The 13138-nt window shown below is 35.5% G+C and overlaps 1 protein-coding gene and 1 non-coding gene across 5 annotated transcripts in view; both read right to left on the bottom strand.

The window, feature by feature from the left end:
• Positions 1 to 13138, bottom strand: part of DMXL1 (Dmx like 1) — a 176627-nt gene that overhangs the window by 101327 nt on the left and 62162 nt on the right. For all 4 annotated transcript variants that reach the window (XM_012448600.3, XM_012448606.2, XM_064366214.1 and 1 more), the window contains exons 14-19: positions 7971 to 8060; positions 7166 to 7268; positions 6844 to 6963; positions 6332 to 6553; positions 3417 to 5099; positions 1078 to 1185 (exon numbers count right to left, since the gene is read on the bottom strand). In XM_012448600.3, the coding sequence (XP_012304023.2) occupies positions 1078 to 1185; positions 3417 to 5099; positions 6332 to 6553; positions 6844 to 6963; positions 7166 to 7268; positions 7971 to 8060 (2326 nt within the window). The remainder of the gene's footprint in view (positions 1 to 1077; positions 1186 to 3416; positions 5100 to 6331; positions 6554 to 6843; positions 6964 to 7165; positions 7269 to 7970; positions 8061 to 13138) is intronic.
• On the bottom strand, positions 12902 to 13008 carry LOC135270571 (U6 spliceosomal RNA). The gene has a single exon (XR_010338728.1). It is a non-coding gene; the product is annotated as a U6 spliceosomal RNA (small nuclear RNA).

Genomic DNA, 13138 nt, shown 5'->3' with positions numbered 1-13138 from the left:
GGAGTGTATGCCTGTAGATCCAGCTATTCGGGAGGCTGAGGCAGAAGAATCACCTGAACCCAGGAGGTGGAGGTTCTGGTGTGCAAAAATCGCACTGCTGTACTCCAGCCTGGGTGACGAAGCAAGACTCTACCTCAAAAAACAAACAAACGAAAAACTAAAACGAATTTGATTGAGAATTTTCAGCTTTACTTTTTTCAAAGCTAAATGCAAAATGAGAGAAAGAAAATAGACAGTGAAACAAAGAGTCAGAGACAAAAGGTGTAAGCAAAAGACTGAAACCAAGGAGCAGAGGCTAAAATGCTAAACTGCAAAGTCCCAGTAACACTGTTTAAACCTATAGATCCAATAATGCTGAAAGCCAGCTCTATTTCTTGAACTTCTTGGGAGATGAAGTTCAAAAAAAATGCTGTTTTTTATTTAAGTGAACTTACTTTGATCTGTCTAAGACAATGTTATTTTCAGGTACCTAAAATAATCATTCAGTAAGAATCTATTAAGTTACACTAAGACAGTTCAAAGTCTAAGATAGTTCAAAATAAGAGAACAGTAACAGAATCTGAAATACAGCACTCAATATAGAATACGTGAAATATGCTAAACTAATATCTGAAATACATATTTTAATCAGTAGTTTTAAGGGTGGGTAAATTTACACTTTCAATATTCTGTACTCTTTGTGAAACATTTAAAATTTGAGAATGTATTATAACAAAAATATCATTCAAAGTTTGGCAGAAAAACTGACTTTAGGTAAATGTCAAAGGAGAAAAAAGACAATCTAAAGAAACAATACTAATTTGTCTGGAACATATCATGTATTTAAAAACATAACACAGAATATCCAATTTCCCAGTATCCGTTTCTTCATTAACTCCTTTTGTCTACCATTAAAAATTCCAATGTTTTAAGCAAAGAAGATTATAAGGAAATAAACATTTTAACAAATAAAGGAAACTTAAAATGTGTCAAATTTGTCATCATGATCATGTCTGGGCAAAAAACAATTTTAAAAATTCACAAGTCTCTCATTTTCTAGTTGCTTTATTTCCCTTTAATAATTACTATCAAAATCACCTTGGTGAAGAAGCTGAGCTCGATAGGCTGGAAGGGAAGTTGTAAGAAAGGTATGGAGTCGAACAGCCAAAAGAAATTTTAACCCACATTCATCAAGAGTTTCTCCACCTGCAATGGGAGAAAGGGGGAGCAATGTATTAAAAAAAATTGTAAGCAAACGAACAAATATAGGCACATAACATTCTTAACCTGACCAAAAAAAAAGTTATCAGTCTTAAATATTTTCTAACATCGTTTTTTCTAAACAATTTCACATGAAAGAAAAAAATAGCATAGTTAAACAATTGGAAAAAGAATAAAGAAGAGAATAAAGAGACTCTATGAAACTCTTTATAATCTATAGATTTATAAATATAATCTATTATGCCACCACGCCCAGCTAATTTTTGTATTTTTAATAGAGATGGGGTTTCACCACATTGGCCAGGCTAGTCTTGAACTCCTGATCTCAAGTGATCTGCCTGCCTCAGCCTCTCAAAGTGCTGGGGATTATAGGCATGAGCCACTCTGCTAAGCCAAATTCTCGTTAAAATTTTTAAATGGTAATTTGACACATTAAAATTGCATGTATTTATAGGGTACTCAATAACTCTGACTGAAATCTTATTTAAATTAAAATGTGACTGATTTTTGAATAGTTTAACCTTCTCTGTGGTACATGTATAAGAATATTTTTAATCAATACGATTTATTCAAATCATACATCCACCACAATAATCTGCTGTTAACACTGGAAGAAATAGTTCCATGGTGGGAGGGTCTGCTATTTTCTCCTTGAAGCAAAAATTAAAAACATAAAACACCTATAACATATTCACATCAAAAATAGTATCTACTAGTAATATCTCTTAAAGTGTCAAGATTCACAACCAACTTTTTTCTTAAATTTAAATTTTATTACTACATTAAATTTACCACATATTTTCCTTTCAAGCTTAGTTCAAAGGTATACTGACGCATATATGGTCCACAAGGCTCAATTTGTTTATTTCAGAACTTGAGATTTGATGGGAATCTGTTCATAACTCAGTAGTTTTTGTTTGTTTTTTGAAGGCTCTCTGGGTGAGGAAAAGACCTACTTATATTATGCTTTTCTAGGCAGGAGCATACACTAATGCTTATTTAAAAAAAAAAAAAAACCTCAACATTTTAAAAACCAAATTATAATTGTTAATAGTGGATTATCACAAAATGAGGGGAAAAAAACAGAAACCATCTTTTATTTTTAGGTACCTAAAATAATTGTTTAATAAGAATCTGTTAAGTTTTACTAAACTCAAAAAGATTCAGTTGGATCTTTTGTATTATTAAACAGACAATTAGTAAAAATGACTGGCATAATGAGTTTTTTTTTTTTTTTTTTTTTTGAGACGGAGTTTCGCTCTTGTTACCCAGGCTGGAGTGCAATGGTGCGATCTCGGCTCACCGTAACCTCCACCTCCTGGGTTCAGGCAATTCTCCTGCCTCAGCCTCCTGACTAGCTGGGATTACAGGCATGCGCATACACTTGCTTACAGTACTATAATTTTTTTTTTTTGAGTTGGAGTCTTGCCCAGGCTGGAGTGCAGTGGCACAATCTCAGCTCACTGCAACCTCCATCTCCCAAGTTCAAGCACTTCTCCTGCCTCAGCCTCCTGAGTGTCTGGGACACTGGCTAATTTTTCTATTTTTAGTAGAGATGGGGTTTCACCATGTTGATCAGGCTGGTCTGGAACTCCTGACCTCATGATCCACCAGCCTTGGTCTCCCAAAATGCTGGGATTACAGGCGTGCACCACCATGCCTAGCCTGCTAGTACTATGATTTATGGGATACATAGTACATATTGAGGGTTTGCTGTTTATGATAGTCTTGGGACGGGGGGGTTTAGCTAAACCACCCCCCTCCGAGACTATCATAAACAGCAAACCCTCAATATGTACTATTAAAGGTAGCAAAGATGTTTCCAAAAAAAACCTTTATGGTATTTTTTTAAGAGACAGGGTCTTGCCCTATTGTCCAGGCTGCAGTGCAGTGGCACAATCAATTCACTGCAGTCTCAACCTCCTGGACTCAAGCATCATTCCCCCTCAGCCTCCTGAGTCACTAGGACTGTAGGTGTGAGGAACCATACCTGGCTAGTTTTTTATTTTTCATAGAGATGGGGGTATCACTTTGTTGCCTAGGTTGGTCTTAAACTCGTAGGTTCAAGTGATCCTCCTGCCTCAGCCTTTCAAAGAGCTGAATTTACAGGCATAAGCCCCTGTGCCTAGCAAATGCATCATTTTAATAAAAATTATTTAAAATTATTTTCTGTGAAAATAAGTAAAAGTTGTTATCAGTATGGATTTTAGTTTTACCTTGGCTTCTGTCTCTGCTTTCTCCAATTTCAGTGCTTGTAGTTGCAATTGTATCTGCTAAGGCCATCAAAGACATCTGCTCCATCCGGCTGAGTCCTGGTAAACTAGAGTGAAGTAAGTGGCCAGAAAGAACCTGAGCATGCTCAGGTCCAAAGTAAGTTGGACTGTATTGTGAAAGGTCAATAACTCTAGGCTTTGTATTTTCTTCATCTGTCTCTAACATATGAATATCAGTCATTAGAGGTGGGGTCTGAAAAAGCTCATCATAACTTTCTTTTGACAACTGGTTTGATTTACTTAAGGTACTCTCATTACTAGATTTCTCCAAAGATGAGTAACAGCTATCATCATCCGCTGCAAGTAATGCATATAAAGGAAGTGGAGGAACAGAATCTATTTCTGTGTAATCTGTATTTTCGGCCTTGTTGAATGCCTGGGGGTCTCTGGTAGTGCTTCCACTAGCACTGATTGTGAGAGACCTAAGGCGGCGTTCATGATTAGATTCAGCTTCATTCAGAGCCACAACTTCCCCAGCAATGCACTTAACAAGATGTGACAAGATGGCCTTGGCTCTCCGAACTTTACCAAGATCCATGAGTTCCAAAAGCTGCAAAGGATGATACTGAGGTAGAGTTGGAGAAAGTACATGAGCTGCTTCAAAAAGACCTGAATCTTCCATATCCATGGAAGGATCGAATGCAGTTTTCTTTCCACAGATTTTCTGTGCGAGACTGGTCATGGATCGAGTCAGAGTTTTCTTTGGAGGATGTAACCCAGAACTGGAGTTACTCTGTTTTATTAAACTTGTTATAGATGGAGTACTCCCACTGTATGAATCTGTTATAACAGGTTCTTGTTTAGAAGATGGCTGCCATTGGGAATACACATGCATTTCACAGTCCATTCCTACCACAAGGATGCCATCCCGGACCCAAGATAAAGAAACAGGAAAAGGTGGGGAGCCATCTACAGAAGAAACCAAGTCCACACTTCGTAATAGTACAAATTTAGAAAGGGGCACAACTTTAGTACTCTCCCAGACGGGAAATGCCAGGCTTTCCTTACCAGTCTGTTCTTGTACTTTGCCAGCCAGGGGTCCATACATAAAAAGTTTTGATCCAATTCCTACAGTCAGGATATGAGAACCATCTTCTCTAGACATCCAATCTAAGTGAACTAAATGCTTTGTGTTTGACGTGATATTCTCTTTACTAAATAAATACATTTCTTGTTTATTATAGGCCACTAAATTGCTATCAACACTAATGCCAGAATCCAATACTGTGTTTAACTCATCTAAATGAATTGTCTGTTCAAGAACCCAACATGAACCTCCTGTTGACTCACATTCAAAAATACTTACATGCATCACAAAGTCCTGGGAAGATCTACTATTAGATGCAGGCTGCTTATAAGCTACTGCTAAACGATTTGTATGAGCACAGCTAACTTCTACAGGTCTACCAGCTACAGTTATACTACTATTGCTCTGAAGTCCATCTTCAATAAGTAATGGCCATTCTTCCCAAATGTATGCAAGATCAATTTTTCCATTCTTTGATGTAGCAGATTCTCCATCTGTTACTCTGCATCTCCAGAATCTTACTTTCTCATCTGAACATGAAGTTGCCAATAAATAAGGAGCACTGCATGCAGGATATATAGAAGATGAACTTAGATGTCCTAAAATAAAAATAATCCATTAACAAAACATCAAATTTGGTTAAATACTTCTGTTTTTTTACTAAAGGTTTTAGTCTCTTTGTATTAATTACTGTTAAGAACATGACAACCTATATTTACTTAGGTTAAGAAGGGGTAGCAAGAATAGTAAGAAAGAGGCTTTTAGTGACATCAGAAAGGTATATAAAAAGAAAGTATCACCAAAACCTAGAGCTGAAAGGGAACTCTGAGATAATTTACTTCAATTCCTGCATTTTATGGGTTAAACATCTTGGGCCTAAATCAAACAACTAGTCATAGGCAGAATTTAAAACCTTGAACTCTAGCTCTGATTCTCAATCCAGAATTTGTTTCACAACTCTTTGCTAGTTTTATACATTATAAATCTAATTTTAAAGGTATCAATACATTTTTTAAAAAATTTGTCAACACTCACTGGCTCCTTCTCTTTCACATTTTTCAATATAAATATGAATGGCCTATGTTTACTAAGTACTAAATGGTCACTTTACAGGGCCCTTTATGATTGAAGTATATTTGATATAACAGATGCTGAGAAAATTCCTAACTGGAACTTAACATTTGCTTAGGCTTAAAGTAATCATGTACTGTTAGTTTCTTAAAACAGGGGCCTTGATTTTTATTTCTGATTAGTGTTCTTGATACTCCAGAACAGAGGTTCTTGACCTTTTGTATGCATAAAATCACTTGGAAGATTTGTAAGACCAGGCCACTGGGCCTGATCCCAAAGTTTGAGATTCAGTAACCCCGGGTGGCCCAAGAATTTTCATTTCTAACAAGTTTCCAGGACACTGATGCTGCTGGCCTGAAGATACTTTGAAAACCACTGCTTTAGAATAAGGATAATAAATATATAGCAGAAACCAAACACTCAGAATCACAGCTCCAGGCAGCTATTGCCAATACCATCAAAGTCTGCAAATAAGGTACAACTTAGTTACCATCTTTGCTCTAGAAACTGTCAAAAACTGTCCCAAAAAGACAAAGAAAATGTGTTTTAGAAATCAATATTTAAGACTAGAACTGGCTGACAAATGTCAGAGTAATCTGAAAACATAATGAGAAATATAAGTCTTCAATTTAGGGTACTTGAATATATTATTTCCATTTCTGGTTCTGTGTGGATTTAAGAGGTAGTTGCAGCACCTATTTTTAAATACCCGGCAAACACTCACGTGTTACAAAATTAGCCTTTCATAAAATTTACAAACCTGCTGATGGCTTAATACTTATTATCTCAACTCCTTCTGGCAAACGCAATTCTTGGCTATAAACCATTTCTGAAAACAGAGTCAACTTGCTGGTACTCTGGAGATTTGCTCTGCAAGCCTCATACTTTTGTGAAAACGGAGATGGGATCTTCTCTGGAGAAGAAGAATAATGTTCTTCTGGCTGCCAAACTGCTTCAGATAATTTTGTATCTCCTTTTTCTTCTATAAAACATAAGAACCAAAAACTGAGGCAGAGGAACCCTATAAATATTACAATTGCTACATTTCACAATCTAAAACTGCCTTATAAACGATAAAATAGTAAACACATTAGTATGATTCTTTACAGAAAGAAAGTAAGAAAAAGCTTTTTGAATTAATTGAATAATCTACAGTTTTCACCACTTAATGAGATGGCTTTAAGAAATATGACCCAAATTACCTAATTTTGTGTAATCTGTTAACTTATACCTACTTAAAGTTACACATACACAAACACACACAAGACTCACCCAATGAGACAGGAATTGACTTTAGATGTAAATTCCACATGTGTAATAATGAACGGTTGTCTTGAGTGCACTCTATTACAATTAGGTAGAACTTCTCAGAAAATCCATTAGGTGAGCTACCTGTTGGTATTAATGATATTTTCACTGTTAACATGTATAAAAGAGACAACTTGCTGAATATGCCAAGTTAAAATAACCTACCCCGAACAACTTTTACTTCAAATAAACAATGTAAAACATTTTACCAATTCATTTTTGTTAACTGCCTAACATACTGTAAGTAGTATCTCTCATTACATAAACATAAACAATACTTCCTTACCTGCATTAGATAAAATGCTGTCTTTACCAAGACTTTTCTTCTCAAGGTTATTCAAAATGAAGTCTTCTTGAAAAACATGAAGCAGTTGGGTTTTTCTGCCATGCTGAATGTAAATAAATACCAACATAATTGACATATGTGTTATTTACCTAATGCTAAATAGCCAGAAACATAATACTTCATAATGAGATATTTAAAGGCAGAATAAGAAGTCAAAAGTTCAGCAGAATATAAGTCTATGGTACCTCCATTAGATTAAACAGATGAAAATAAAAAATTTAGGTAAAGATGATTTACTTTGATTACAATGAGTCTTTATAAGTAAGACATCACACTGTAACCCATAAATATATACAATTATTATGTGTCAATTATAAATAAAAATTAGTAAAAGAAAAAAAAAGAAAAGAAATAATATCCACCAATGTCTTTTATTTAGTCACAAATTGCAACCTAGTTTTCTTTTCAGTGATTTTCATAGCCATGGACAAGGAACCTAACACCACTTTATTAAATCTAATGGTAACATAATATTAATATTTATAATGTGTTTAAGAGTCAAAGTTTTAAAATTATTTGGTTGTGAATATAGTAATGAGGATTATAATTCATTTTCTAGTTTGAAGTCCAGAAAGTAAAATGTACAATAGTATGTTACCTATTAAGTGATGAGTTAATTACTGAATCTACTTTACCTGCAATTATATAGCAAATTAACAAATTATATCAGTATACGGATTTTATGCAAAATGCTTTCATAAACTCTTTTTTCAATATACCTCCCCCACAAAAAATTAATACTTACAAGTTTGGTAATAGGATCTAATGCAATAATGCATCCTGGCCTGGCTGTTGATTGTTGACTGACGATGTCAAAGACTTCACCAACATATTTCTGTTTTTTTTAAAAAATTGATAATTTACTAAACAATTAAATTCATATGCAATTAAGAGTAAGTAACAAAATATCAGGCATACCAGATAAATAACAATAAAATTCAAGTGGGCCTAAATATAGTCCCTTTCAACTATAACAATTCTAGGTCTTTAGTCTTAATAAGAATTAACATACAAATGAAAAAGCACTACAGCTCAGTTGGTACGGAGATAAACAAAAGCAATGCTTGAAAACTGTTAAGGAAAAAAAATTATATAGGTAAGTGTGAAAAACTGATTTCAATCTCCTGGAAATGTTCTAAGAGTTAGGGCTTTTTAAGCATTAATTTTGAGTTAGGGAGGATACAGCTAAAGAAACATGATTACATACTATTCAAATATGCTGATTTCTTGAGCGATTCATGTCCTGACTGCTTTAGTGAAGGTCACAATGCTTAATTCCGTGGTCTATTTTCATATCTTTATCATACTTTATTAGCAGCATTTGACTTTGGTGATCATTACTTTTCCCTCTTTGAAAAATTTTTTTCCTTTGGCTTCCATTATATACCACATTCACCCTTTTATTTCCACCCTAGTTTTAACAGAGTGTTCCAGCATTCAATCTTTCTTTTTGTTTTTTAACTTTCACTGTAGGTTTGGGAGTACATATGCAACTGTGTCATGTAGGTAAACTCAAGGGCTTTGTTATACAGATTATTTCATCACCCAGGTACTAAGCCTAGTACTCAATAATTTTTTCTGATCCTCTCCCTCTTCCCACCTTTCACCCTGAAGAAGGCCCCAGTGTCTGTTGTTCCCTTTGTGTTCATGAGTTCTCATCATTTAGCTCCCACTTATAAGTGAGAACATGCAATATTTGGTTTTCTATTCCTGCGTTAGTTTGCTAAGAATAATGGCCTCCAGCTCCACCCCTGTTCCTGCAAAATACGTTCTTTTTTATGGCTACACAGTATTCCATGGTGCACATGTACCACATTTTCTTAATCTAATATGTCACTAATGGGCACTTGGGTTGATTCCATGTTTTGCTATTGTGAATAATGCCGCAATGAACATTTGCATGCATGTGCCTTTATCATAGAATGATTTATATTCCTCAGGGTATAAAGCCAGTAATGAGATTGCTGGGTTGAAGGGCAGTTCTTGTTTTTAGCTCCTTGAGGAAGCACAGTACTGCCTTCCACAATGGTTGAATTAATTTACACTTGCATCAACAGTGTATAAGTGTTCCCTTTTCACTGCAACCTTATCAGCATCTGTTTTTTTTTTTTTGACATTTTAATAACAGCCATTCTGACTGGTGTAAGATGGTATCACATTGAGGTTTTGATTTGGATTTCTCTAATAATCAGTGATACTGAGCTTTTTACCATGTTAGTTGGCCACACGTATGTCTTCTTTTGAAAAGTGCTCATGTCCTTTACTCACTTTCTAATGGAGTTGTGTTTCTCTTGTCAATTTGTTTAAGTTCCTTATAGATGCTGGATATTTAGACCTTTCTCAGATGCAGAGTTTGCAAATATTTTCTCCTATTCTGTAGGTTGCCTGTTTACTCTGTTATGATTGCTTTTGATGTCTTTGTGATGAAATCATTGCCCATTCCTATGTACAGAATGGTATTGCCTAGGTTGTCTTCCACGGTTTTTAGAGTTTTGGGTTTTACATTTGAGTCTTTAATTCATCTTGAGTTGATTTCCGTATATGATGTAAGGAAGGAATCCGGTTTCAATTTTCTGCATGTGGCTAGCCAATTCTGCCAGTACCATTTATTAAATAGGGAATCCTTTCCCCATTGCTTGTTTTTGTCAGGTTTGTCAAAGATCAGATAGTTGTAGGTGTGTGGTCTTATTTCTGGGTTCTCTACTGTATTCCATTGGTCAATGTGCCTGGTTTTTGTACCAGTACAATGCTGTTTTGGTTACTGTATCCCTGTAGTATAGTTTGAAGTCAGGTAACACGATACCTCACAGCTGTGTTCTTTTTGTTTAGGATTGCCTTGGCTACTCAGGCTCTTTGTTTTGGTTCCATACGATTTTTTAAAAAGGTTTCTCTAGTTCTGTGATGAATGTTTTTGGTAGTTTGATAGGAACAGCACTGAGTCTGTAAATTCCTTTGAGCAGTATGGCCATCTTAATGATACTGATTCTTCCTATCTATCAACATAAGATGTTTTTCCCATGTGTTTGTGTCTTCTCTGATTTCTTTGAGCAGTGTTTTGTAATTCTTATTATAGAGATCTTTCACCCCCCGGTTAGCTGTATTCCTAGGTATTTTATTCTTTTTGTGGCAGTTGTGAATTGGCTCTCGGTTTAGCTGTTGGTTGTGTATAGGAATGCTAGTGTTTTCTTTTATATTGATTTTTGTATCCTGAAACTTTACTGAAGCTGTTTATCAGATCTAGGAGCTTTTGGGCCGAGACACAGGGTTGTCTAGATACAGAAACATGTCATGTTCAAACAGTGATAGTTTTACTTCCTCTCTTCCTATTTGGATGCCACTTCTTTCTCTTTCCTGATTGCTCTGGCCAGCACTTCCAATACTATATTGAATAGGAGTGGTAAGAGAGGGCATCCTTGTTTTGTGTCAGTTTTCAAGGGGAATGCTTCCAGCTTTCGCCCATTCAGTATTATGATGGCTGTGAGTTGGGCATAGATGGCTCTTACTATTCTGAGGCATGTTCCTTCAATATCTAGTTTACTGAGAATTTTTAATATGAAGGAATGTTGAATTTTATCAAAAGCCTTTTCTGTATCTATTGAAATAATTATGTGGTTTTTGTCTTCAGTTCTTTATGTGATAAATCACACTTAATTTTCCTATATTGAACAAAACCTGCATCCCGGGAATTAAGCCTACTTGATTACTGTGGATTAGCTTTTTGATGTGCTGCTGAATTTGGTTTGCCAGTATTTTGTCAAGGATTTTTGCATTGATATTCATAAAGAATACTGGGCTAAAGTATTTTCTTTTGTGTGTGTGTGTGTCTGCCAGATTTTGGTATCAGGATAATGCTAGCCTCAAATAATTAGTTGGGGAGGAGTCCTTCCTCCTCAATTTTTTGAAATAGTTTCAGTAGGAGTGGTACCAGCTCTTCTTTGTACATCTTGTAGAATTCAGCTATGAATCTCTCAGATCCTGGGCTTTCTTTTGTTGTTGCTGGTAGGGTATTTATTACTGATTCAATTTCAGAGACCCCATGGGTCTGTTCTGGGAATCAATTTCTTCCTGGATCAGTCTTAGGAGTGGGTATGTGTCTAGGAATTTATTCATCTCTTGTAGGTTTTATAGTCTGTGTGCATAGATGTGTTCATAGTTGTTTCTGATAATTGTTTTTATTTCTTTAGAGTCAGTGGTAACATCTCCTTGGTAATTTCTAATTGGGTTTATTTGGATCTTCTCCCTATTTTATTAGCTTAGCTAGCAATGTATCTTATTAATTTTTTCAAAAAACCAACTCCTGGAATTGTTGATCTTTTGAATGGTATTTTGCGTCTTGATTTCCTTCACTTCATCTCTGATTTTGATTATTTCTTATCTTCTGCTAGGTTTGGGTTAATTTGTTTTTCCTTCTCTAATTCTTTCAGTTGTGATGTTAGGTTATTAATTTGAGATTTTTCTAACTTTTTGATGTAGACATTTTAGTACTATGAATTTCCCTCTTAATGCTGCCTTAGCTGTGTCCCAGAGATTCTGGCATGTTATATCTTTATTCTCATTACTTTCAAAGAACTTCTTAGTTTCTGCCTTAATTTCACTATTTATCCAAAAGTCATTCAGGAGTACGTTTTTAATTTCCATGTAATTGTATGATTGAAGCTATTTTTAAAATCTCAACTTCTATTTTGACTACTCTGTGGTCCAACAGAGTGTTTGGTAGGATTTGGTTCTTTTGCATTTGCTGAGGATTGTTTTTTGTCCAATTCTGTGGTCCAATTTAGAGTATGTGCCACATGGCAATGAAAGGAATATACATTCTGTTGTTCTGGGTGGAGAGTTCTGTAGAGGTCTGTCAGATCCATTTGGTTCAATGCTGAGTTCAGGTCTTGAATATCTTTGTTAACTTTCTGCCCCGATGATCTGTCTCATACTGTCAGTGGAATGCTGAAGTCTCCCATTATTATTGTGTGGGAGTCTATGTCTCTTTGTGGGTTTCTAAGAAGTTGCTTTATGAATCTGGGTGCTTCTGTGTTGGTTCCATATATATTTACCATAGTTAGGTCTTCTTGTTGAATGACCCCTTTACCATTGTGTAATGCCCTTCTTTGCCTTTTTTAAAATCGTTGTTGGTTTAGACTCTGCTTTGTCTGAAATCAGGGTGGCAACCCTGCTTTTCTCTGATTTCCATTTACTTGGTAGATTTTTCTCCATCCCTTCATTTTGAGCCTATGGGTATCATTACATGTGAGATGGGTCTCTTGAACACCAAATACCATTGGGTCTTGCCTTTTTTTATATCCAGCTTGCCACCTATACCTTGTATGTGGGTCACTAAGCCTGTTAACATTCAAAGTTAGTAATGATATGTGTGGATTTTTATCGTGTTTTTAGCTGGTTATTATGCTAGTTTATATGGTTGCTTTATAGTGTAACTGGTCTGTGTATTTAAGTGTGTTTTTATATTAGGTGGTAGTGATCTTTCCATTCAGTATTTAGTACTCCCTTCAGGATCACTTGTAAGGCAGGTCTGGTGGTAGCAAACTCCCTCAACATTTGTTTATCTAAAAAGGATCTTATTTCTTCTTAACTTAGGAAGCTTAGTTTGGCTGGATATGAAATTCTTGGTTGAAGACTTTTTTTATTTTAGGATGTTGAATATAGGTCCCCAGCCTCTTCTGGAGAAATACGGAACACTTCACAGATCTGCATGTCATCCTTGCACAGGAACCATGCTCATCTTCTCTGTATTATTCCAATTTTAGTGTATGTGCTGCTGAAGTGAGCACACATTCAATCTTTCTATCCCTTCTTAAGATGGTATCTTAAGAACTGGAGTGCAGTGGTGTGATCTTGGCTCACTGCAACCTCTGTCAACCAGGTTCAAGTGATTATCCTGCCCCATCCTCCTGAGTAGCT

This window comes from Aotus nancymaae, unplaced genomic scaffold (genome assembly GCF_030222135.1).
Source record: "Aotus nancymaae isolate 86718 unplaced genomic scaffold, 86718_ANA_hifiasm-v0.15.2.pri h1tg000064l_0, whole genome shotgun sequence".
Classification (NCBI taxonomy): domain Eukaryota; kingdom Metazoa; phylum Chordata; class Mammalia; order Primates; family Aotidae; genus Aotus; species Aotus nancymaae.
Note: the sequence above shows the minus strand (reverse complement) of the source record. Positions and strands in the feature narration are given on the sequence as shown.